General features: G+C 44.4%; 1 protein-coding gene across 2 annotated transcripts; it reads right to left on the minus strand.

The window, feature by feature from the left end:
- Positions 1 to 194: 194 nt before the first annotated feature.
- On the minus strand, positions 195 to 19,961 carry LOC134875252 (protein disulfide-isomerase A3-like). Of its 2 annotated transcripts, XM_063899735.1 has the most exons (13): positions 19,458 to 19,958; positions 19,252 to 19,330; positions 19,049 to 19,166; positions 18,814 to 18,921; positions 18,257 to 18,386; positions 18,070 to 18,183; positions 17,834 to 17,959; positions 17,569 to 17,751; positions 17,258 to 17,366; positions 16,983 to 17,111; positions 16,606 to 16,685; positions 4,474 to 4,531; positions 195 to 865 (listed from the first exon to the last, which is right to left on the minus strand). In XM_063899735.1, the coding sequence occupies exons 1-13, from the start codon at positions 19,610 to 19,612 to the stop codon at positions 776 to 778; spliced, it is 1,479 nt and encodes a 492-aa protein (XP_063755805.1). In that variant the 5' UTR covers positions 19,613 to 19,958; the 3' UTR covers positions 195 to 775. The 2 variants fall into 2 exon arrangements, with proteins under 2 accessions (XP_063755805.1, XP_063755806.1); XM_063899736.1 differs by lacking the exon at positions 16,606 to 16,685 and having other exon boundaries at positions 19,458 to 19,961.
- Positions 19,962 to 24,821: the final 4,860 nt, after the last annotated feature.

A 24,821-nucleotide genomic window follows, 5' to 3' on the forward strand; every position in this document is an offset into this window, starting at 1 on the left:
AAAATTACATATAGTCCTTAGTTGGAAAAATTACGGGTTTTTAAATATTAATATCAAATATGGTTTGAATGAGGATTGTATATGTCATTCATATTGTTAGTTAAAAGTATTTAACATTGTTTTAAATTAAATCAGTAAAGAGACACCGTGTTATTACAGTCAGTTTTATTAAATACTCATAAAATAAGGCTCAGATTTTTGCATCAGTTTTTCACAAAATGTACAAAAACATAGAGAATAAATAAAAGACTTTTGAAAAATACAAAACACAGATTTACAGAAATAAATAAAGAGTTTGAGCATTAACATACATATTAATAAATAACGGTGAATTAGCGAAGTGACAGGAAGTGTAGTTTAAACAAACATTACACAATACAAAATAATTAATCTGTAAAAGAGAAACATATAAAATAACAACATTAAGAAATATAAATAAAACATTTACAAATAAATAAAAAAGCTTAAATTATAACGTTTCAAAAAATCAACCTTGTAAAGCAATCACATATATTACTCATTAAATTGACATGGGGTGGGGCTGTTTCTCTTTTGTAAAGACAAATGTAAGGATTCATACATAAAAAATGGATTTGTTTAAATCTCAGATATCACTACATTTCCCAGAATGCCTTTTAACGTCTTCTGAAAACCTGACAACGCCCCCTCGCACATTCACATCTTAATGAATAAGAAATCAACATTTAAAAGTCTGTGTCGTTCCGTTGTCAAGGAAGCGTTCTGTAGTCTCCTCTGATTGGACGATGGAGGCGTGTCAGAGCTCAACCTTTGAACCCCCGACCCGCAGCCGGTGACTCGACTCGCTTTTCAGGAACTTCATGAAGTCTCTGAGCTCCCGTCCCCCCTGAGGACTCAATTACGATCACATATCAGATTAAGATCAAAGGTTTGTGTCCCTCCATAAATCAGAAGGCACCTAATAATGTAAATAGCATACAAAGTGTTGCAGCCGGTGAGCCGAGACATTAAGGACGTGTGTGCAGTGGCGGCTGGCCAATAGAGGGCGCTAGGGCGCCGCCCCACCACTCACCTCTCACCACATTTCCTTGAATAAGACATTAAACAAAACAAAATAAAATAAAAATCTTTTGAAATATATTTATATATTATTTTAGATGTGCAAGATAAATATTTCATAGTTAATGATGAGTTAAGTTGTTTCGTTCGTTGACATTGTCTGATTGGTGACGTATTTCCGCCCTGGGACGCAGGAATATAGATATATAGAGATAGATCTAGAGATAGATAGAGAGATAGATATAGAGATAGATAGAGAGATAGATAGAGAGATAGCTAGAGAGATAGATAGAGATAGATAGAGAGATAGATCTAGAGATAGATAGAGAGATAGATAGAGAGATAGCTAGAGAGATAGATAGAGATAGAGATAGAGAGATAGATAGAGAGATAGATAGAGAGATAGATAGAGAGATAGATAGAGAGATAGATAGAGAGATAGATAGAGAGATAGATAGAGAGATAGATAGAGAGATAGATAGAGAGATAGATATAGAGATAGATAGAGATAGATCTAGAGATAGATAGATAGAGAGATAGATAGAGAGATAGATAGAGAGATAGATAGAGAGATAGATATAGAGATAGATAGAGAGATAGATAGAGAGATAGATATAGAGATAGATCTAGAGATAGATAGAGAGATAGATAGAGAGATAGATCTAGAGATAGATAGAGAGATAGAGAGATAGATATAGAGATAGATCTAGAGATAGAGAGAGAGATAGAGAGATAGATATAGAGATAGATCTAGAGATAGATAGATAGAGAGATAGATAGAGAGATAGATAGAGAGATAGATATAGAGATAGATAGAGAGATAGATAGAGAGATAGATAGAGAGATAGATATAGAGATAGATAGAGAGATAGATAGAGAGATAGATAGAGAGATAGATAGATAGAGAGATAGATCTAGAGATAGATAGAGAGATAGATAGATAGATAGATCTAGAGATAGATAGATAGAGAGATAGATAGAGAGATAGATAGAGAGATAGATATAGAGATAGATAGAGAGATAGATAGATAGAGAGATAGATCTAGAGATAGATAGAGAGATAGATAGAGAGATAGATAGAGAGATAGATATAGAGATAGATAGAGAGATAGATAGATAGAGAGATAGATCTAGAGATAGAGAGAGATAGAGAGATAGATATAGAGATAGATCTAGAGATAGATAGATAGAGAGATAGATAGAGAGATAGATAGAGAGATAGATAGAGAGATAGATAGAGAGATAGATAGAGAGATAGATAGAGAGATAGATATAGAGATAGATAGAGAGATAGATAGAGAGATAGATAGAGAGATAGATAGATAGAGAGATAGATCTAGAGATAGATAGAGAGATAGATAGATAGATAGATAGAGAGATAGAGATAAATAGAGAGATAGATAGAGAGATAGATATAGAGATAGATCTAGAGATAGATATAGAGATAGATCTAGAGATAGATAGAGAGATAGATAGAGAGATAGATCTAGAGATAGATAGAGAGATAGATCTAGAGATAGATAGAGAGATAGATATAGAGATAGATCTAGAGATAGATAGAGAGATAGATAGAGAGATAGATAGAGAGATAGATCTAGAGATAGATATAGAGATAGATAGAGAGATAGATAGAGAGATAGATAGAGAGATAGATAGAGATAGAGAGATAGATAGAGATAGAGATAGAGAGATAGATATAGAGATAGATATAGAGATAGAGATAGAGATAGAGAGATAGAGAGATAGATATAGAGAGATAGATATAGAGATAGATATAGAGAGATAGATATAGAGATAGATAGAGAGATAGATATAGAGATAGATAGAGAGATAGATATAGATATAGAGATAGATAGAGAGATAGATAGAGAGATAGATAGAGAGAGATAGAGATAGAGATAGATAGAGAGATAGATAGAGAGAGATAGAGATAGATAGAGATATAGATATAGAGATAGATAGAGAGATAGATAGAGATAGAGAGATAGATAGAGAGAGATAGAGATAGATATAGAGATAGAGAGAGATAGAGAGATAGATAGAGAGAGATAGATAGAGAGATAGATAGAGAGATAGATAGAGATAGATAGAGATATAGATATAGAGATAGATAGAGAGATAGAGAGAGATAGAGATAGAGATAGATAGAGAGAGATAGATAGAGATAGATATAGAGATAGATAGAGAGATAGATATAGAGATAGATAGAGAGATAGATAGAGAGAGATAGAGATAGAGATAGATATAGAGATAGATAGAGAGATAGATAGAGAGATATAGAGATAGATATAGAGATAGATAGAGAGATAGATAGAGATAGATAGAGATATAGATATAGAGATAGATAGAGAGATAGATAGAGATAGAGATAGATATAGAGATAGATATAGAGATAGAGATAGAGATAGAGATAGATAGAGATATAGATATAGAGATAGATAGAGAGATAGATAGAGATAGAGATAGAGAGATAGAGATAGAGATAGAGATAGAGATAGAGATAGAGATAGATAGAGAGAGATAGAGATAGAGATAGATATAGAGATAGATAGAGAGATAGATATAGAGATAGATATAGAGATAGATAGAGAGATAGATAGAGAGATAGATAGAGATAGATAGAGAGATAGATAGAGATAGATAGAGAGATAGATAGAGAGATATAGAGATAGATATAGAGATAGATAGAGAGATAGATAGAGATAGATAGAGATATAGATATAGAGATAGATAGAGAGATAGAGATAGAGATAGAGATAGATATAGAGATAGATATAGAGATAGAGATAGAGATAGAGATAGATAGAGATAGATATAGAGATAGATAGAGAGATAGATAGAGAGATAGATATAGAGATAGATAGAGAGATATATCTAGAGATAGATAGATATTATATATGTATACTGTCCCTCTGTATAGTAATATAGCACATCTGTATATTTGTTCATACTACATCTGTTTATACTATGCCAATTATTCCCCCCTCTTTATACTGCCCTTATCTTTACATAATCACTCTGAACTGCATATACTGTACTCTATATATCGCACTTGTTTCTCTTTGCACTTCTATCTCTCTATAATGTTGTTGTTGTTGTTTACATGTATGTAAATACACTGGTTTGATACCTTAGTACATGTATGCATGCTTCTTTTTATATACATTTTGGAGTTATAGCCCCCCCTGGAGAAAACTCCACCAGCCGCCACTGTGTGTGTGTGTGTGTGTGTGTGTGTGTGTGTGTGTGTGTGTGTGTGTGTGTGTGTGTGTGTGTGTGTGTGTATGTGTGTGTGTGTGTTTCATTAGTAATCTTTCTGAGATTGTTCTCCCTGAGGCTCAGCAGGGAGAGAATGAGGCCGGGATATTTCTGCACCAGGAAGGTTGGGTATATTTAGATCTGATCTGTGTTGTGACTCAGCAGGTGGGTGCTCACCTCGTATCTGAGTGGCTCGTCCTTCCTACCGGCCCGGGCCAGGTAGATGGTGGGGTACCTGCAGGGAGAGGTCATGGTAATTATATATACACCTTTTTATTTCTATACATTTAGGGACAAATGGGAGCTGTTGTAACAGGGTCAATTATAGCAGTAATATGTCATGTAATATTTACAGCCGCCCTGAACCGAGTGCAGCTGACCTGCCCACGGCTGTGTTTGACATATTGAAAGGTAACTTTAGTGAGCTGTCATACTCCAATTTGCCTATGAAAGATTTCTACAGCACCATTCCCCATGCTAATGAGGGTGCTATGGATTACTGGATTCGCCTTAACAAATCCATTGACACTGCTGATGAGTGCCTCCGGAGGAGAGGTAGGTCCGTTGAGGACCCCAGTGCTGAAGTGGTCATGATGTTCATTAATCACTGCCCCGACCCCAGTCTCGCCACAGTCAGAGCCCTGTGACTGGTTCCTTTCACCCTTTCAGTTCTGGGGTGTCTCAGGCTGCATCAGCGGCATGTCAGCCAAAGCCCCCACCTGCCTCTCTGCCTCCTTTCGCCTTGGCCTGCAGTCAGCCTAGCTTGGATGGGATGATGGTGAGTCCCCACAAGCCTGCTCCCTTGACTCCGCCTCCTGTTGCTGTTCCTGATCTAGCTCCTGCTGCCGTTGTCCAACCAGCCGCCGAGCCTGGTGTTCAACAGGTCGTGGCTATGTTTGACAAAGTTTTGTCCTTGTGCAACGCCTCCCTCGCTACCAACCAAAGGGCAGGCAACTATCAGCCAGTCAACCGTCAGTCAGCCCATCGTCAGCCTGGGCGTCCCCGTAACCAGCAGCACTCTGAGCCCTTCACATGCAGAGTTTGTGGTTCCACAGACCACTCAACACACGCACACTGCAGACTGTACAGACTGTGCCTCGACTGCTTCAGCCCCGGCCATATTAGACAAGGTTGCCCACAGCCCTCCGTCTCCTCAGCCGCACCACCCCCTTCTCCCTCCAATACTGATTTAAACTAGCCCGCCCATGTGATGAGAGGGGTAACATGGGCAGTGCTGGTGACGCCCTCACTGAAGAACAGGATTTGCAGTCGACCTATGTGCACTGCTGTAGTAGTCTTCCCAATGACAATACAGTGATTGTTGTAGGCTCACAGAGAGTGGGAGGAGCTAGTGACTTGTTTTATGCTCCGGTTTCCATCGGGGGTCAATTTACTTTGAGAGGGATGCTTGATTCAGGGAGCATGTCATGCACGCTCAGTGTGGAGGCGGAGTCCAAGCTCAGAGCCGCTGGTGTTCTCCTGAGTCCTCAGCCTGTGCCCGAGAGGGTGGTCCTTGTTGGCTGTGGTGGCCTTACGACGCAACCCAGATGTATCTATGACCTGAACATTGAGATTTATGGATCCAAATTTGTTGTGCCGACTTTCCTTGTTCCGGGGCAGAGGGACGAACTTATCATCGGGAGCAATGTCATCAGACCCATGATACAGGGGATGAAATCCAATGAGAAGTACTGGGAGCTCATTCGCTCCAATACCTCTGACCCTGAGTGTGAGCAGTTCCTTCAGTTGCTCAGCTGCATAACCCGTTGGTCTGGTCCTGAACTGCCTGACAAGGTTGGCACCGTTAGGCTACGGCAGGCTGTCACCCTTGCTCCACAGCAGGAGTATTTGGTGTGGGGGAAGTTGCCCAGTAGTGCCCCTGTTTCACCTGGGAGCACTATCATTGTGGAGCCCACCTCCTCCCGTTTAGCCCCTAAGGACATTACTGTCGGGCGGGTTGTTGCACCCATGTGGGGTGATCGCTGGGTCCCGTTGAAAATCCTAAACGCAACAAAGAGTCCTGTAACACTGTGCCGCAATGCAAAAGTGGCAGATGTGTTTCCATGTGTTGCAGTGGAGGATCTTCCCATCTCCCAGGGTGTGAGTAGGCCACAGGCTGACCGGGCTCCTGACCCTGCCTCAAACTCAGATGCCACTTCTTCCCCACTTTCAGCGACTGAAAGACTGTGGATTGACAGATATCGACCTTGAAGGCTGTGATGTGTCAGATGAGTGGAAACAGCGGCTGGCTGACCTAGTGCTCACTTACCAGGATGTCTTCTCGAAGGACAAGCTGGACTGTGGGGAAGCGAAGGAGTTCGTTCACCGAATTCACCTTACTGATGATCACCCCTTCCGGCTGCCCTATCGCCGTGTCCCTCCAGCACATTATCATAAATTGAGAGAGGTGCTGTCTGAGATGGAATTGAAAGGCATCATCAGTAAGTCAGTCAGTGAATATGCCTCGCCGCTGGTCCTGGTCTGGAAGAAGTCTGGAGACTTGAGGATCTGCACTGACTTCCGTTGGCTTAATGCCAAGACCGTCAAGGATGCCCACCCGCTGCCCCACCAGGCTGATTGTCTCGCTGCCCTTGGTGGAAACGCCTTTTTCAGTACCATGGATCTCACATCGGGGTTCTACAACATCCCCCCTCCATGAGTCTGGCGGTACACGGCCTTCACAACACCCTTAGGCCTGTATGAATATAACAGACTTCCCCAGGGCCTGTGCAACAGCCCCGCATCCTTTATGCGGGTGATGATCAGTGTCTTTGGTGACCTGAACTTCTCCAGTCTCCTCTGTTATCTGGATGACCTACTCGTCTTTGCACCTTCTGAAGAGGAAGCCCTGAAGCGACTGGACATGGTCTTCTCACGTCTCACGTCTCAGGGCCTGAGGCCTGCTGCTGCACTGCTCTGCTACACTGCTCTGTGGTAATCCTACCTGCTGCCTCACTGCTGCCTGAGGCCTGCTGCTGCACTGCTCTGCTACACTGCTCTGTGGTAATCCTACCTGCTGCCTCACTGTTGCCTGAGGCCTGCTGCTACACTGCTCTGTCGTAATTCTATCTGCTGCTTCACTGCTGCTTGCTGCCTATGGCGTGCTGCTACACTGCTCTGTGGAAACCCCATCTGCTGATTCATTGCTGTCCCATGCGTCATGTACTCCTCTTACCCTGCCTAGCCTGCTTGCTTGCTGGCCCTTTGGTTAATTAGCCTGCTTGCCTGCTATCCCTTTGATTAATTAGCCTGCTAGCCCCTTGGTTAGCTATCCACATTCCCTGCCAGCTAATCTAGCCAGCCTCTGCCTGCTATCTGCTCACCAGTGCCTGCTAATGTTTCTGGTGGTTACTTGCTAACACTCATGTAGACTATGGACTAACAAGTCCGTGACTGTGGATATACAACTTGTGGGTGAGTGTGACCTAACTTATCCAGCTAACTGTGCTAACTGTTAGCAGCAACTTTTTTTCCTCGAACCTAGCATGGCCTGCCTCAAACTATTCAATGTCCTCCTTCTCCTTGCTTTCCTCCTTACTGTCTCGCCCCCCTCATCAGTTGCGCACATGGGGAAGTTGATATTCTTCGACCCCCCTCATTTGCCTGACCATCAAACTGACTCAGTCAACATCTATAATAGAGACTTGGCTTCCCTGCTGTTTACACTGTCTCTGGGGTCACCATCAATTGTAAACATTACTATTCCTCCTCTGTCTTCATGTTATGTTATGAGTCTTCTCAGCAATATGATTATTTTACCTTCTAATCTTCCTACACTTGACAAATGTAAACACAATGACTCATCCTCCCTTTGCCGTGCTCTGATTGTGTTACTACTCATAATCTCTGGTAATGTTCATGTCAACCCTGGTCCTTTTGATACTGTTCCCCCCCTCAATGGTTTTCAGTCACATGATCTCTGTTTCCATGATTTTTGTGTTAGAAACAATATGGGTTTTCTGCATGTAAATGTAAGAAGCTTGGTGCCAAAAATGGACCAACTTAAAGTCTGGGTGGAATCCTCCAATCCCCATGTCCTTGTCCTGACTGAGACATGGCTCCGTAATTCTGTCTCCTATCCTGATACCAACATTAATGGCTATAATCTATTCCGCCAAGACAGATCATCTAAAGGTGGAGGAGTAGCAATCTACTCTAAAGAACAACTACACTGCTCAGTGGTACTTGCCAAGTCTATTCCGAAACAGTTTGATCTCTTGATCATTCAGATAAGGCTATCGAATAATTTTTGTATTACAGTGGCCGGCTGTTATCGCCCCCCCCTCAGCCCCTGCATGTACTCTTGAGGCTCTTAGTAGAGCACTGGCACCTTTCACTAAGTCTGAGCTTGTTCTGCTTGGTGATCTCAATTGGGACATGCTTAGGCCTCCTGAGAAAGTCATACAGCAGTTAGACTCCCTTAATCTCCAGCAAATTATCACCCAACCAACCAGGCTCAACTCCAACTGTCCGGAGAAAGCTACCTTGCTGGATGTAATTCTTACTAACACTCCCCATATGTATCAATCTGGTGTGTTCTGCAGCGACCTCAGTGACCACTGTTTTATAGCCTGCATTCGCAAAAACATCTCCACCAAACAGCCCATTACCATCAGCATTAAGCGCTGTCTAAAGCATTTTAACACCCAAGCTTTCCTCCATGACCTGGCCAATATTAACTGGCACAGAGTCAGCCTGGTTCCCTCTGTGAATGATGCGTGGTCTCTGTTCAAAGACCAGCTTAGTGCTGTGGTCAATAAGCATGCCCCCCTCAAGAAACAACGGTTGAAAAATCGTCACAGCCCCTGGTTCACACAAGAGCTCACATCTCTTCTCCATCAAAAGAATGCTGCATGGAGAAAAGCCCGTCTATCAAAGTCTCCCACAGACTTCCTCAAATTCCGGCAACTCCGCAATAAGGCTACACAAGCCGTACGCCAGGCCAAATCTGGTTACTTCAAGGCTCAATTCACACAATGTAGCTCCGATCCCAATGCTTTCTGGAAAACAGTAAGAAAACTTCAGAACAAGGCCCTCAGCCATGCCTGTTTCACTCAAAGTCAATGATCTTGTCATCTCAGATAAGACTGCAATGGCAGATACTTTCAATAGTCACTTTGTAAAGTCTGGCTTTGTCTTTGAGAACACACTGTCCAAAGGCCCTACTATATCGCCTTCCACAGCCCATAGTCTTCTAAGCCCCCCACACCTGCACCCTCCCACACACAGCTTCTCCTTTCGGCCTCTTACAGAGGGGGAGGTTTTAAAGGAACTGTCTGCTCTAGACCCCAAAAAATCAGCTGGGTCTGACAACCTTCCCGCATTTTTTATTAAAACTGCAGCTCCCATCATTGCAGCACCCATAACCAAACTCTTCAATCACTCATTCCATACGGCTGAAATACCCTTTGACTGGAAAGAAGCCATCGTCCTGCCCTTGTTTAAAGGTGGTGAGCAGTCAGATCCAAATAGCTACAGACCCATCTCCATCCTGCCCTGTGTGTCCAAGGTATTTGAGAAGCTTGTGAACAATCAGCTCACTAACTATCTTAATACTTTTGGTATACTCTCTGACGCACAGTCTGGGTTCCGCGCTGGGTATGGGTGCACAACAGCCACTTTAAAGGTATTAAATGACATTACATCCACGCTAGACACCAAACAACATTGTGCTGCTATTTTCATTGACCTTGCAAAGGCCTTTGACACTGTTGACCATCCCACCCTCATCAGCAGGCTGAGTAGTATTGGGGTCATAGGTCACTCGCTGGCTTGGTTCTCTCACTATCTATCTCACCGGGTGCAACGCGTAAGGTTCGATAACTCACTCTCTCACTCCCTCTCTGTCACAAAGGGTGTTCCTCAAGGTTCTATACTTGGCCCATCACTGTTTTCCATCTATATCAATAACATTCCCCTAGCTGCTGGCAATTCACTCATTCACCTTTATGCCGATGACACCATCTTATATGCCTCTGGTCCTTCTCCCTCCTCTGTCCAATCCACGCTCCAGGATAGCTTTCTCCAGGTACAACATGCCTTTACACAACTGAAACTGTCACTCAACACAACTAAGACAAAAGCCATGTGGTTTCATCGGAAGGGTGTACCCTCTCCGTCTCCCTTAAACATCTCCACCTGTGAGGGGGCAATCTTGGAGCAAGTCTCCACCTACAAATACCTGGGTATCTGGTTAGACACTACAATATGTTTTTCACATCACATCTCCCAGTTACAGTCTAAGGTGCGGGCTAAACTTGGTTTCCTTTACCGCCACCGCCACTCTTTCACTTCCTCTTCTAAACTCACGCTTATAAAAATGACTATTCTCCCCACACTTGATTTCGGTGACACTATCTATAGAACTGCCTCTAAGGGCACTCTTGCTAAACTGGACACACTCTATCACTCTGCCATCCGTTTTGCTACAAACGCCCCCCTAAATACTCATCACTGCAGTCTTTACTCTCTGGTAAATTGGCCATCGCTTCATACTCGTCGTCATATTCACTGGCTCACTCTCATTTACAAGACCATCCTTCATCAGACACCCCCCTATTTGTCCCGCCTGCTGCATCGTCTACCTACCACATATAACACTCGGTCCTCTCTTCGCATCCTGCTAACAACCCCTCAAACTAGATCCTCACTCGGCCTTGCATCATTCCAGTCAGCTGCTGCCACAGACTGGAACGCACTACAAACACACCTCAAACTGGTCACTTTCATTTCCATTCCGGCCTTCAAACACTCCATCTCACACCATCTCACTGATCCCTGCAAGTGTTTCCCCTCCGTCTAATCCTTCAGCTCAGTCTCCCATTTGTGCACCTAGGCCCGCTGATTTAATGGTTTTAATGATTTTGTATAACCAATCCTTGTTTTCTATGTCTTTGTATGTTTTTTAAGTGTCACCTATTTTTGTTTTATGTCAGGCCATCTTTGTAAATAAGAACTTGTTCTTAATGATCTGCCTGGTAAAATAAAGGTAAAATAAAAATAAAAAAATAAAAAAAGCTGACAGAAGAAATGCCACTTTCTTCGCAAGTCTGTGGGGTTTCTTGGCCATGTGGTGGACTGCAGTGGTGTCTCAGTTGACCAGGAGAAAGTGAAGGTCATCTCAGCTTTCAGGAAGGAGGACCTAATGAACAATGACAGCTGCACTCCATCTCAGCGGAAAGTTAAATCTTTCCTTGGGATGGTGCTGTATCACCAGCACTTCATTCCTGGCTGCTCTTCCATCGCAAAGCCGCTCTACACTTTGACTGCAGGGCAGAAGAGGAGAGTTAAAGGCTCCTTTGGTCGACGGAGAGCTGGTCCCTTCCGAGAACTGACTCCCCAGGATTGGACTCCTGCCTGCGAGAAAGCGTTTGAAGATCTGAAAAGTGCTCTCCTCGACAGTGTGGTGCTGGCACACCCAGACTTTGATAGACCTTTCATCCTCCCCACCGATGCGTCCCTTGATGGTCTGGGTGCTGTCCTTTCACAGGTGCCTGCTGGCGAAGAGAGAGCAAGACCCATCGCTTTTGCGAGCAAATCTCTCAGTCGCAGTCAAGCCAACTATCCTGCTCACAGGCTAGAGTTCTTGGCCCTCAAATGGGCGGTTTGTGAGAAGTTCAGTCATTGGCTCAAGGGCCACAGGTTCACCGTCTGGTCAGACAACAATCCTCTCACGTACATCCTGACCAAGCCAAAGCTTGATGCCTGTGAGCAGCGTCTCCAAACTGGCTCCGTATTCCTTTGAGATCAAACACATCCCTGGGAGGTTGAATGTGGTGGCGGATGCTCTCAGTAGGGACCCATTCGTGAAGCCTTTAAGGGAACGGCTGCCGTGCGAGCCTTACTCTGAGCTGCTGGGTCAAGTTCATGATGTCAATGATGGATGTGTGCAGGACACCTTTCGCCTCACCTGCCAGCCACAGTCCTTGGGGAGTCCCTCTCCCTCGGCTGCCATTGATGGTTCCCTGTCTGAAGATGACGTCTCCTCTCTTCTCTCCTCTTTGGACAACTGGGATTCTGCTCCTAGACAGCGTGCAGTCTCTCTTGCTGACCATCTCACCACCTTGGAACCTCCTGGCCAAGACATGTTGCCTTCCTTATCCCTCACCGACCTGCAGCCACACCAGCAGCGGGACCCAGTCGTCTCAAGGGTTGCTCATTATGTTGACAGGAGACGCAGGCCCTCCAGGCGTGAACGCTGCAATGAGAGTCAGCCTATTCTGAGAGTCCTTAAGCAGTGGGATAAACTGACACTTCTGAACGGCATCCTCTATAGGGTCTCAAAGGACCCCTTGACCGAGCAGAAGAGGTTCCAGTTTATTGTACCTGAGTCCCTGAAGGCAGATGCCCTGTCTGGTGTTCATGACCGCGCTGGTCACCAAGGTCAGCCCCGCACACTTTCTCTGGCTCGCAGGCGCTTCTTCTGGTATGACATGGAGAGGGATGTCCGCAATCATGTGAAGTGCTGCCACAGATGTGTCCTCAGCAAAACCCCTGAGCCCTCCGCCAGAGCCCCACTGGAGAGCATTAAAACCTCTGCTCCTCTGGAACTCGTGTGTGTGGACTTCTGGTCAGCTGAAGACAGTAACAACAAGTCTGTGGATGTCCTAGTGATCACTGATCATTTTACCAAGATGGCACATGCTTTCCCCTGTCAGGATCAGACTGCCAAGAGGGTAGCCAAGAAGCTGTGGGACAACTTTTTCTGCATCTACGGCTTCCCTCAGCGCCCGCACTCCGACCAGGGAGCACACTTTGAAAGTGAGCTGATTGCTGAGCTCTTGAGGCTGTCAGGGGTTGACAAGTCACACACCACTCCTTACCATCCTATGGGGAACGGCGGCACAGAGAGGTTTAACCGCACCCTAGGTAACATGTTGAGATCTCTACCCCCTCGTTCCAAACAGAAATGGCCGCAGTTGATCCAGACCATGACCTTTGTGTACAACTGCACTGTTCATGAGACCACCGGGTTCGCACCTTTCTATTTGATGTTCGGGAGGGTCCCTAGGCTGCCGGTTGACCTCCTGTTCAAGAATGTACTCCATGATATGACCGTGTGTGACTATGATGCCTATGTGAAGTCCCTTTTGGAAGACCTGCACTGCGCAATGGCACTAGCTCAGAAGAATTGCACAGCTGAGCAGAGACATCTGTGTGATCAGTACAACAAACGGGTCAAGGGTCAGCCTCTGTCTCTCGGTGACCAGGTGCTGCTGGCAAACAAGGGTATCAGAGGGAAACGTAAGCTTTCTGACAAGTGGGAGCCCACTGTCTACACTGTAGTGGCTGCGAAACCCGCCATACATACAGTGGGGCAAAAAAGTATTTAGTCAGCCACCAATTGTGCAAGTTCTCCCATTTCAAAAGATGAGAAGGCCTGTCATTTTTATCATAGGTACACTTCAACTATGAGAGACAGAATGGGGGAAACAATCCAGGAAATCACATTGTAGGATTTTAATGAATTCATTTCAAATGGTTGTGGAAAATAAGTATTTGGTCAATAACAAAAGTTCATCTCAATACTTTGTTATATACCCTTTGTTGGCAATGACAGAGGTCAAAGGTTTTCTGTAAGTCTTCACAAGGTTTCCACACTGTTGCTGGTATTTTGGCCCATTCCTCCATGCAGATCTCCTCTAAAGCAGTGATGTGTTGGGGCTGTCGCTGGGCAACACGGACTTTCAACTCCCTCCAAAGATGTTCTATGGGGTTGAGATCTGGAGACTGGCTAGGCCACTCCAGGACCTTGAAATGCTTCTTACGAAGCCACTCCTTCGTTGCCCTGGCGGTGTGTTTGGGATCACTGTCATGCTGAAAGACCCAGCCACGCTTCATCTTCAGTGCCCTTGCTGATGGAAGGAGGTTTCCACTCAAAATCTCACGATACATGGCCCCATTCATTCTTTCCTTTACACGGATCAGTCGTCCTGGTCCCTTTGCAGAAAGACAGCCCCAAAGCATGATGTCTCCACCCCCATGCTTCACAGTAGGTGTGGTGTTCTTTGGAGGCAACTCTGCATTCTTTCTCCTCCAAACACGACGAGTTGAGTTTTTACCAAAAAGTTCTATTTTGGTTTCATCTGACCATATGACATTCTCCCAATCCTCTTCTGGATCATCCAAATGCCCTCTAGCAAACTTCAGACGGGCCTGGACATGTACTGGCTTAAGCAGGGGGACACGTCTGGAACTGCAGGATTTAAGTCCCTGGCGGCGTAGTGTGTTACTGATGGTAGCCTCTGTTACTTTGGTCCCAGCTCTCTGCAGGTCATTCACTAGATCCCCCCGTGTGGTTCTGGGATTTTTGCTCATCGTTCTTGTGATCATTTTGACCCCACGGGGTGAGATCTTGCGTGGAGCCCCAGATCGAGGGAGATTAGCAGTGGTCTTGTATGTCTTCCATTTTCAAAGAATTGCTCCCAGTTGATTTCTTCACACCAAGCTGCTTACCTATTGCACATTCAGTTTTCCCAGCCTGGTGCAGGTCTACAATTTTGTGTCTGGTCTCCTTTGGCAGCTCTTTGGTCTTGGCCATAGTGGAGTTTGGAGTATGACTGTTTGAGGTTGTGGACAGGTGTCTTTTATACTGATAACCAGTTCAAAAAGGTGCCATTAATATAGGTAACGAGTGGAGGACAGAGGAGCCTCTTAAAGAAGAAGTTACAGGTCTGTGAGAGCCAGACATCTTGCTTGTTTGTAGGTGACCAAATACTTATTTTACCGAGGAATTTACAATTAATTCATTAAAATCCTACAATGTGATTTCCTGGATTGTTTCCCCCATTCTGTCTCTCATAGTTGAAGTGTACCTATGATAAAAATGACAGGCCTCTCTCATCTTTTTAAATGGGAGAACTTGCACAATTGGTGGCTGACTAAATACTTTTTTGCCCCACTGTATCTACCGGATCAGGGATCAGGGCGGACATGAACGTGTCGTTCACCGAAACCTGCTGCTCCAGATCAACTTCCTACCCGTAGATGAAACCTTGGATGATGAAGCTACTCCTGTGTCCGTGCCTGCCTCTAGTGTGGCCAATGCCCCTCCTCCATCTGATTGGCTTGAAACTGAGATGTCTGGATTAGACACTGCAGCCGCAATGGGTGAACCATCACTTGCTGGGTCCCTCTCGAGTGTTGATGACTGGGATGATGGCCGCACCGCCTCATGGGTCCGTGAGCAGCCCTCCATTGACGGGTCCCATGGCCCAGATAGTCCACCATCTCCCTCTGTTGTGGCCTCCCCCTCTTCAGATGTTCCTGCCGAAGTTGTGGACTTCTCACCAGCTTTCCCTGCTCCCCTACCACATCCATCACCTGCCTGCTCAAGTCCGCCTCAGGCATCTAATGCTGAAAGCCGACTTACCTCACGGTTTGGCAGAGTCATTAGGCCAATGTGTCGTTTAATTGAGTCCATGACACAACTTGAGTTCCTTCTAGGGGTTGAGCATGACTCTCGTGCTGGTATTCATGTGTGAAGTGTGTAAATCTGAGTGGTATATTTTTTTGTTTTCAATGATGTGTTCTTTGGCTACTCTTTATGTTGGTATAGTGATGTACTGCTGTATCAAACCCTGTTTCTTGTCCATGGACCTACGTTGTTTGGCCTGAATATGTGTGGTGTATAAGGCACCTCATTTTGTCTATGGAGTATTATGAGTTGTTGCTAGGCGCCAAGCGAATCTCAAAGTCTCTTATCCTTTTGATAGGAAGCTCATTTTGCTGGTTCATGCTGCTTTGTTGTGTTGGTGTTTTCATTATGGCCGGTGTTTGTGGGTTCTGTTATACAACCCAGAATTTTGTGTAATTCTTGGGGGGTGAGTGTAACAGGGTCAATTATAGCAGTAATATGTCATGTCATATTCAGTGTTATAATTACCCAAAATCTGTGTTTTAACCTGACATGAGGAACTAGTGACTCAACTTGTGTACCCCTACGTCCACTTTTGGGGGTTACCCTCCTATAAAGGGGTGTTTCCCACGCTACCTCTGCCCTTTTGCTGTTGTACTACATGGGAGAGGTAAGCGACATTGTGGTTGTAGTAACTTCTGCTGTGAAGCTCCCAAGGTTATGGGATTTGTTTTAAAGCTTTGACTCGCTGTGTAATGTTCTAACATATTCCTGTGTTGTTTGATTTGCGTAGAGGCTTGAAGTACACAAGTGTGATTGACGAAAGGATTTTGTGGTTCCCCTTTTCGCCGTCAGAAATAAACGGAGATCGCCTCCAAAGACATTAATGGCCTGCAGCGTATTAATCAACACACAACGCAGAGAATACGAAAGTCCACCGGTTACTGTCTCACCCCTGCACGTCATATCCGTTGGGGACGTCGTTGTCGCCCGCGTTCATCCGGGCGATCACGATGTTGGGATTAGAGGACAGCTGAAGACACACAGGTAAAGATAAACATTGAGAACACACACGTCCTGCTGCAGATGAGCAGAAACACATGTTGCATTCTGGGACAAACTGAAGCTTTTTCTTTTCTTCTTTTAAATGTGTGTTTCATGTCCTGTGTGAACCTGTACTGTTTTTCCTCTTCCCTGTTGCTGCATAAACACTCGAGTTTCCCCACGGGGATTAATACAGGTACATCTTATCTTATCTTTAGAAATGTCCGGTAATAATGAATAAATCGCTCAGTGACATCACTGTGTGTATGTGCGTGTGTGTGTGTACCATCTCAGCCAGATGTGTGTAGACCGGCTCCAGCTTCTTGCAGTGTGAACAGGACCGCGAGTAGAACTGGATCAGAACGTCTCTCTCCGGGTTGTTGACAAGCTCGTCAAAATTCTCCGCCACGACCGTCTGAGGATCATTCATAAATAAAGCTATTACTAAACAGAGCACACATGACATCACCACGCTCTCCTCTCATTGGCTGACATCACCACACTCTCCTCTCATTGGCTGACATCACCACACTCATCTCATTGGCTGACAGGTACACTCACCTTGACTGCAGCAGAGTTCTTCTCAGGCACCGGTTCAGATTTTATATAACGCTTCAGACGACCTGCGAAGTAATCGTCCAGAAACCTCTCCAAAGACTGACCGTCCCTCCTGAAACACACACACACACACACACACACACACACACACACACACACACACACACACACACACACACACACACACACACACACACACACACACACACACACACACACACACACACACACACACACACACACACACACGGCCTGGTTACGTACATGAACTCCTCATGGGGTTATATTTAGCCTGGTTGGGCCTCGTTACGTACGTGAACTCCTCTCTCATGGTGTACTTGTGGCCCAGTTTGGTCCGGATTGTGACGAAGGGCAGTTCTCCTCCGTCTGATGTTCCCAGGCCGAAGTCCTCCTCCAGCTCAGACAGGAAGTCCTTCTTATTGGCTACAGAGAACAACAGGCCCCGCGCAGAAAATGTAGACGCCATCTTCATCACCCTAGCAAGGAGACACGGGAGGCGGGGCTTAGAAACTTTCCACAGTTAAGAAGGTGGTCAAGTGTTCATCTGTACATGTTTACCTGTTCCTCCAGTAGTTGGACCCCCGGGGGTTGTGGTGGTAGTCCAGGTCGTAGTATGCTGTCAGCAGGTCCCGGACCCTCAGACCATCTCTGTTCTCCATTGTCAGGTGAGGACACATACCATGACTGCAGACAGACAGGGAGACAGGTGTAGACAGGTGTGGACAGGTATAGACAGGTGTGGACAGGTAGACGGGGAGACAGGTATAGACAGGTGTGGACAGGTGGAGTCTTACATGTTGTCTCTGATGAAGCGTCTCAGGGACCCGATGGTCAGGTATTCTTTGAAGACCACCACGCTGTCCTCAAACTTGTTGTCCAGTCGGGGGGGTCTGACCAACAGCACGCTCCTGAGGACACAACGGGACGGTTCACCTGTGTGTGTGTGCGTGTGTGTGTGTGTGTGTGTGTGTGTGTACTCACTCTGAGGTGACTCCGTACTGCCCCCCCAGCTTCAGGTCTACACAATGAGCAAACCTGAACTGTTCTCTCAGCAGACCTGCAGCCCTCAGGAACTCAGCCAGGTGAGAGCTGCCTGCACCTGGGAACACACCTGACACACACACACACACACACACACACACACACACACACACACACACACACACTATTGTAAGCTAACACAATATAACCTAGCATAGCATGTAGCTTGTGGAGCTGTGATAGTGGACTGTTAGGACCTAGCATCCTGCTAAGGTATGCTAGGAAACGACGCGCTGCAGGTGACGAGGGGTTAAGTAGCATTACTAAAACTCAGCTAACCCTAGGTGTGTTTTTAAGGCCCTTTGTAGCCGTTGAGCTTAACTGCCCCCGCTCTTCTGTGTGATTGTGTGTTCTAAGCTCAGGGTGAGGAGTCAACGGTTCCTTCAGGTCCCATATCGGTCGGTAAAGTCAGACCGGCGGAGTAAAGCTCAGGTAGAGACTCGGATAGGACAGCGAGGCACCCCCCCTCCCGAGAGGACCCTCCTGATGGAACGTACCGACCACACTGGCGTCGTAGTGTTTGATGAAGGCCTGCAGCTCCTCTTCAGTCTGCAGGAGAACCGAGTCCGGACCCGTCTGCTTCTTCATGTAGTGATAGATCCCATCTGTACACACACACACACACACACACACACACACACACACACACACACACACACACACACACACACACACCTGTGAGATTGTTTTAATGTGTGTGTGTGTGTGTGAGTGTGTGTGTGTGTGTGCTACCTGCAGAGCGGGGTCCATCGTAGGGGGCAGAGTCTCTCCCATTCCTGAAGATCTTCAGCGTGGGGTAACCCGACACCCCGAACCGCCCACACACCTCAGGGTTAGCTGTGCAGTCCACCTGTGGGGGGGGGGGGGGGGGGGGGGGGGGGAAGGTGAGAGAGGTGATGGTGATGAAGATGGTACTGATGAAGATGAGTATTTACCTTGGCCAGCTGCACGGTTCCCTTCAGTCTGGTCGCTGCCTTCTCAAAATCTGGACCTAACTTCTTACAGTGACCACACCTGGGGGGGGGCAGAGGAGAGGAGGAGTAGGAGGAGGAAGAGGAGGATGCAGGTTAGCAACATCACAGACCGGTTGTGTTTGCAATGTGTTTGAATGATGAACTAGCTATGCTAAGCTAACAGTTACCATGGAGCATAGAACGTGACCAGCAGGGTCTCGTGCCCCGCCGACAGGTAGTCGAAGTCCGCATCACTCAGTTCGAGCACGTCTCTGCGCGAAGACCCCGGCGCGGGAAAACAGGACAGCAGCGCGAGCGTGAAGAGGCGGGCACGAGCCGCCATAACGGTAAGAACCGGGAGGAAAGATTCCTGATGAAAAACCGGTAAACGGTGACCATAAAACAGACCGTTACACACCGGGGAGTGATGGCGTCATCTGCCCCGTTTCCGGTTAGAGATTTCAAAATAAGATAGATGTGTGGATACTACATAAAGATACAAATATAATACAAACTGACGTCAGCGGAAAGTGTAGAGATTCACAACAGAGAGGACATTCATCTCTGGAGTAAACAAAGTCAATGTGTGTCAGGGAGAAGTGTTTAAAGGACAAACGTGAATCAGGTATACGTCTTAACAAACGGACTTCATATGGGCCCCTCTGAAGACTGCAGATGAGAGGAGACCAGTGGGGTGGGGGGGGGGGGCCCGGCCCCCCCCCGGTTTTGGGGGGAACCCCCCCCCGGCCCACCCCCCGGGTTTTCGGGCCCCCTTGGGGGGGGGGGGGGGGGGGGGGGAGGGGGGGGGGGTTGGGGGGTGGTCTTGATAAAAAGTTTTTTGGCCAGTCGGTTTCCTTTCTTCTGGGTCCTTCAAAATTTTGGAAAAAAGTAAAACCCCCGGGGGGCGGGGGAAAGGGGGTGGGGAGGAGGGGGGTGCGGTTTGAAAACATAAAAGGGTTGGGGGGGGAAAAAAGGGGGTAAATTTTAAGGGTGGGGGGGTTTTTGGGGGGGTTTTAAAGCCGCACACTAGTTCCCCTTTTCCGAAACCCCGGGGGGGGGAAAAAACGAGGCGGGTGGGGGGGCCCCCTAATTTTTTTTTCCTTTTTTTTTTAAAAAAAAAACAGCCTTTCCAAGGGGGTTCTACTGCCCCCTTAAGATTTAAAAAAAGAATTTTTTAACTTAAAAAAATAAAAAGGGGGAAAAAATTTTAAGTTCCAAAAAAAGGGATAATTTTGGGTAAAAAAAAGAAAAAATTTCAAAAAAAAAAAAAAAATAATATAACGTTTAAAAACGGACTAATCCCCTCAAAAAAACCAAGGGAAAAAAGGGGGGGGGGGGGGGTTTCCTTGGGTTCTAAGGGGAAAAAAACCAAAAGGGGGGGCCCTAAAAAAAAAAAAACCCCCGGAACCACTCCGCCTAAAAAAAAAACCTACTTTAAAACTTTTTTTCTTACCAAAAATTAAAGTGTTTTTGAAAAAATTTTTCTTCCACCATCCTTTTTTAAAAAAAATTTTCAAAATTTAAAAACCTTTCCGGGCCTTTTTTTTGGGGGGGTTTTTTTTTCTTTTTCCCACCCCTTTCCCTTCTGCGAAAAATTTTTGCCCTTTTTTTTTTTATTTTTTTATCCCAAAAATTTTTTAAATAACCCCAAAAAAAAAAGAAAGCATCCCCTTAAACCCGGATTAATACTCGGCAAAAACTTAAAAAACGAAAAAAAATCAATTTAAGCTCCACTGGGCAAATTTCCCTAAACTGAAAATAAAAGCGGAGGAATCGAAAAAAGGCAAACAAGGGCCGCCAACCATCCTTCCCCTTTTAAAAAACCCTTTTTCAGGTGAAAAACCCCCCAAGTTTATGGTGAAAAAAAGAACGGGAAATCCAACGGGGGGAAAAAAGGAAAAAAACCCCCGGGCCAAAAATTTGGGCCCATTGAAAGGTATGGCTTTTTTTTTACCCTAAAAAGGCATATGTGACCATTAAAAAGAAATTTAAAGGGTTTTTGGATAAAACCCATTGCTTTAAAAAGGGTTTTTTTAATCCACTGCCTTACCGCTATAGCATCCCGCCCAATGTTGAAGCAAAAGGTGAATATTTATTATTGAAATTGTTTGTAGCTTTTCCCCAAATTTTAGAAACACTGTCAAAATTGGCTACAGCTTCCCAGGGGAAATAGAGGCATGGTTTGGGGGGGATTTATTTTGTTTGCCCTTCAAAAAACCCTGGACATTGTCTTTGTCCAAGGTGGTTCCCCCACAAATTTGGGGGCCCGTTTTTACAAAGCGTGCACTCCGTTGGAAAAAAGGGCAAAAAAAAAATGCTTTGGACGTTTAAAACCTACAGAATCAATTCAAATGTCCCAAAATTCCCCCCCCCCTCTTTCCCCCCCCCACCCCCCAAAAGCTAAAACCCCAAAATTTAAAAAAATTTTTTAAAACCAAACAAAGAAAAAACCCCCTTTGGGGGGGCTTTGGGTTTGCCAACCCCTGTCCCCGGGCCCCCACCCCCAACATTTCCCAAAAAAAAATCATTTTTTCCGAGGGTTTTTGTAGTTTTTACTTTTGGAAATGGAGCGGAAAGAGGTGGGGATGGGGGGGGGGGGGGTTGGGGGGGGAGGGGGGGGGGCTGAGGGGGAAAGGGTGGGGTGGGGGAAAGGGGGGGGGATGGGGATGAGGGGGGAGGGGAGATGGGGAAGAGGGGGGGGGGGGGGGAAGGGGGGGATGGGGGGAAAGGGGGGGTGGGGGGGGGGGGAGGGAAAAGGGGAAAGGGGGAGGGGGGCGATTGGGGGGGTGGGGATTGGGGGAAAAAAAAGAAAAAAAAAAAAGGGGGGGGGGGGGGAATAGGGGGGAGGATTGGGGCTGAGTGGGGGGGGACTGGGGGGGGGGATTGGGGTGGGGGGATGGGGGTGTGGGGCGAGGGGGGTGGGGGGAGGGGGGGGTTTGGGGGATGGGGGGGGGAAGGTGGGGGGGACGGGGGGTTTGGGGGATAAATATGGGGGTATTTATAATTTTGGGGGGGGGAAAAAAAAAATGATTTTAAAAATTTTAAAAGGGGGATTAAAAAAATTTTTTTTTTTTTATTTTTTTTAAAAATTTTTTTTTTTTTAATTATAAATTTTATATATAAAAAAATATAATTTTTTAAATTAAAATAATTATTTTAATTTAAAATTTTAAAATAATTTTTAAAATTTAAATTTTTTAAAAATATATTTTTTTAAAAATTTTATTTTATATTAATTATATATTTTTAATTATATATATATAATTATATATATTAAATTTTATTAAATTTTTTATATAATTTAATTTATATAAAATTTTTATATAATTTTTTATTATATAAATTTATATTAAATATAAAATATTTTTAAAAATATATAATATTAAAATATATATAATTAATATATTTATATATATATAATTATATATAATTTTTATATAATATAATTTATTATATTAAATTTTTATATTTTTATTTTATTAATTATTATATTATTTTTAAATTTTATATATTTTATTTAAATTTTATATATTAAAAAATAAAAAAAAATTTTATTATTTTAAAAATATATTATAATATTTATTTTAATTTTATATAATTTTATTATATATAATTTTTTATATATATAATTAATTTTTTAAAATTTTTTTAATTTTTAAAAAAAAAATTTTTTTTAATATATAAATTTTAAATAAATATAATATTAATATATAATTTATAATTTTAATATAATATAATTTTATTATATATTAAAAAATAATTTTTATATATAAAATTTTTAAAAAAAAAAATATATTTATATATAAAAAATTTTTATATATTAATAAAATAAAAATTATTAATTTATATATAAAATTTTTTAAAATTTTTTTTTATTTATTTATTTTTTAAATTATATATTTATAATAAATTATTTTTAAAAAAATTATATAAATTTTTTTTAATTTTAAAAAAAAATTTAAAATATAATAAAATAAAAAATTTTTTTAAAATTTTTAAAAAATTAAAAAAAAAAAAAAAAAAATAAAAAAAAAAAAAATTTAAAAAAAAAAAAATAAAAAAAAAAAAAAAAAAAATTAAAAAAAACCCTTTATTAAATTTTCACCAACAAAAAAAACAAAAAAAAAAAGGGAAACCCCCAAATCAAACCCAAAACCACCCCCAGAAACCCCGAAGCCCCCTCCCCCCCAAAACCCAAAAATAAAAAAATTTAAAATCTCAAAAAACCAAAAAACTTAAAAACCCCCCAATTTTTTTTAAACCCAACCCCATCCAAAACAAACAACCCCAATCCCACAAACAACTTTACACAAGCAAGCAACAAAATTCAAAACCAAAAAAACAAAACAAAAAATTTAAACCCCCCCACCCCAAACCCCCACCCGGGGAACCCCCCCCCCCCCTCAGGGCGAAAACAAATTTTAAAAAATCACAAACGGGCCACCCCAAACCCCCCAAAAAAACCCCAAACACAGAAAACCCCCCCCCCCCCTTTTTCCACCCCGGGGGAGGGCCAAACCCCCAACTTCCCCCCCCGCGGGAAAAACAAAAAAACCCCCCCCCTCCCCAAACCCTCCCCCCCCCTTTTGGGGGGGGGGAAACCAAAAACCCCCCAAACCCCCCAAGAATTTTTAAAAAAAAAACACCCCCAAAAAAAAAACCCCCCCAAACTTCTTAAAACCCCCCCAACCAAAACCCCCCAAACCAATTTACCAAGGGGGGGGAAAAAAAAAAATTTTTTTTTTTTTTTTTGGGGGGGGGGGGGGGGGGTTTTTTTTTTTTTTTTGGGAATAGGGGTTTTTAAAAATTTAGGGGGGTTTTTTTTTTTGGGGGGGTTTTTTTTAAAAAAGGGGGGGGGGGGGGGAAAAAAAAATTTTTTTTTTTCCACCCCCCCCCCCCCAAAACCCCCCACCGGGCCCCCCGGCCCCACCCCCCCCAAACCCCCCCCCCCCGGGCCCCCCCTCCTCACCCCAAACCCCCCCCTAAACCCGACCCCCCCACCCCTACCCTCCCCCCCCCCCGACCCCCCCCCCTCCCCCCCCCCCCCAACCCAAACCCCCCCCAACCCCACCCCCCCCCCCGGGCCCCACCCCTCCCAAACCCCCACCCCCCCCCCAGGCCCCCCCCCCCCCAGGCCCCACCCCCCCCTCACCCCCCCCCCCAAACGGGGGGGCCCGGGGCCCCCCCAAAAAAACCCCAACCCCCACCAAAAAACCCAAAAAACACCCGAACAAAGACAAAAAATTTAAAACAAAAACCCCCCAACACCCCAGCCCAAAACCAAAAACAAAAAAAAAAAACACTTCCCCAAAAAACAAAACACACAAAAAAACAAAACAAAAACACAAAAACACACCAATGCAAAAAAAAGGACAAATTCCCAAAAAAGCCTTTTCCCCCAAACCCCAACCCCCCAAACCACCCCCAAAAAAAACAAAAACAAACCAAAACCAATCCCCCAACACCCCCCCCCCCCAAAAAACAGAAAAAAAAAAACCCCCAACCCCCCCCACCCCCCAACCAAAACCCAAAAAAAAAAAACCAAAAAACCC

Source organism: Eleginops maclovinus, chromosome 13 (assembly GCF_036324505.1).
Source record: "Eleginops maclovinus isolate JMC-PN-2008 ecotype Puerto Natales chromosome 13, JC_Emac_rtc_rv5, whole genome shotgun sequence".
Lineage (NCBI taxonomy): Eukaryota > Metazoa > Chordata > Actinopteri > Perciformes > Eleginopidae > Eleginops > Eleginops maclovinus.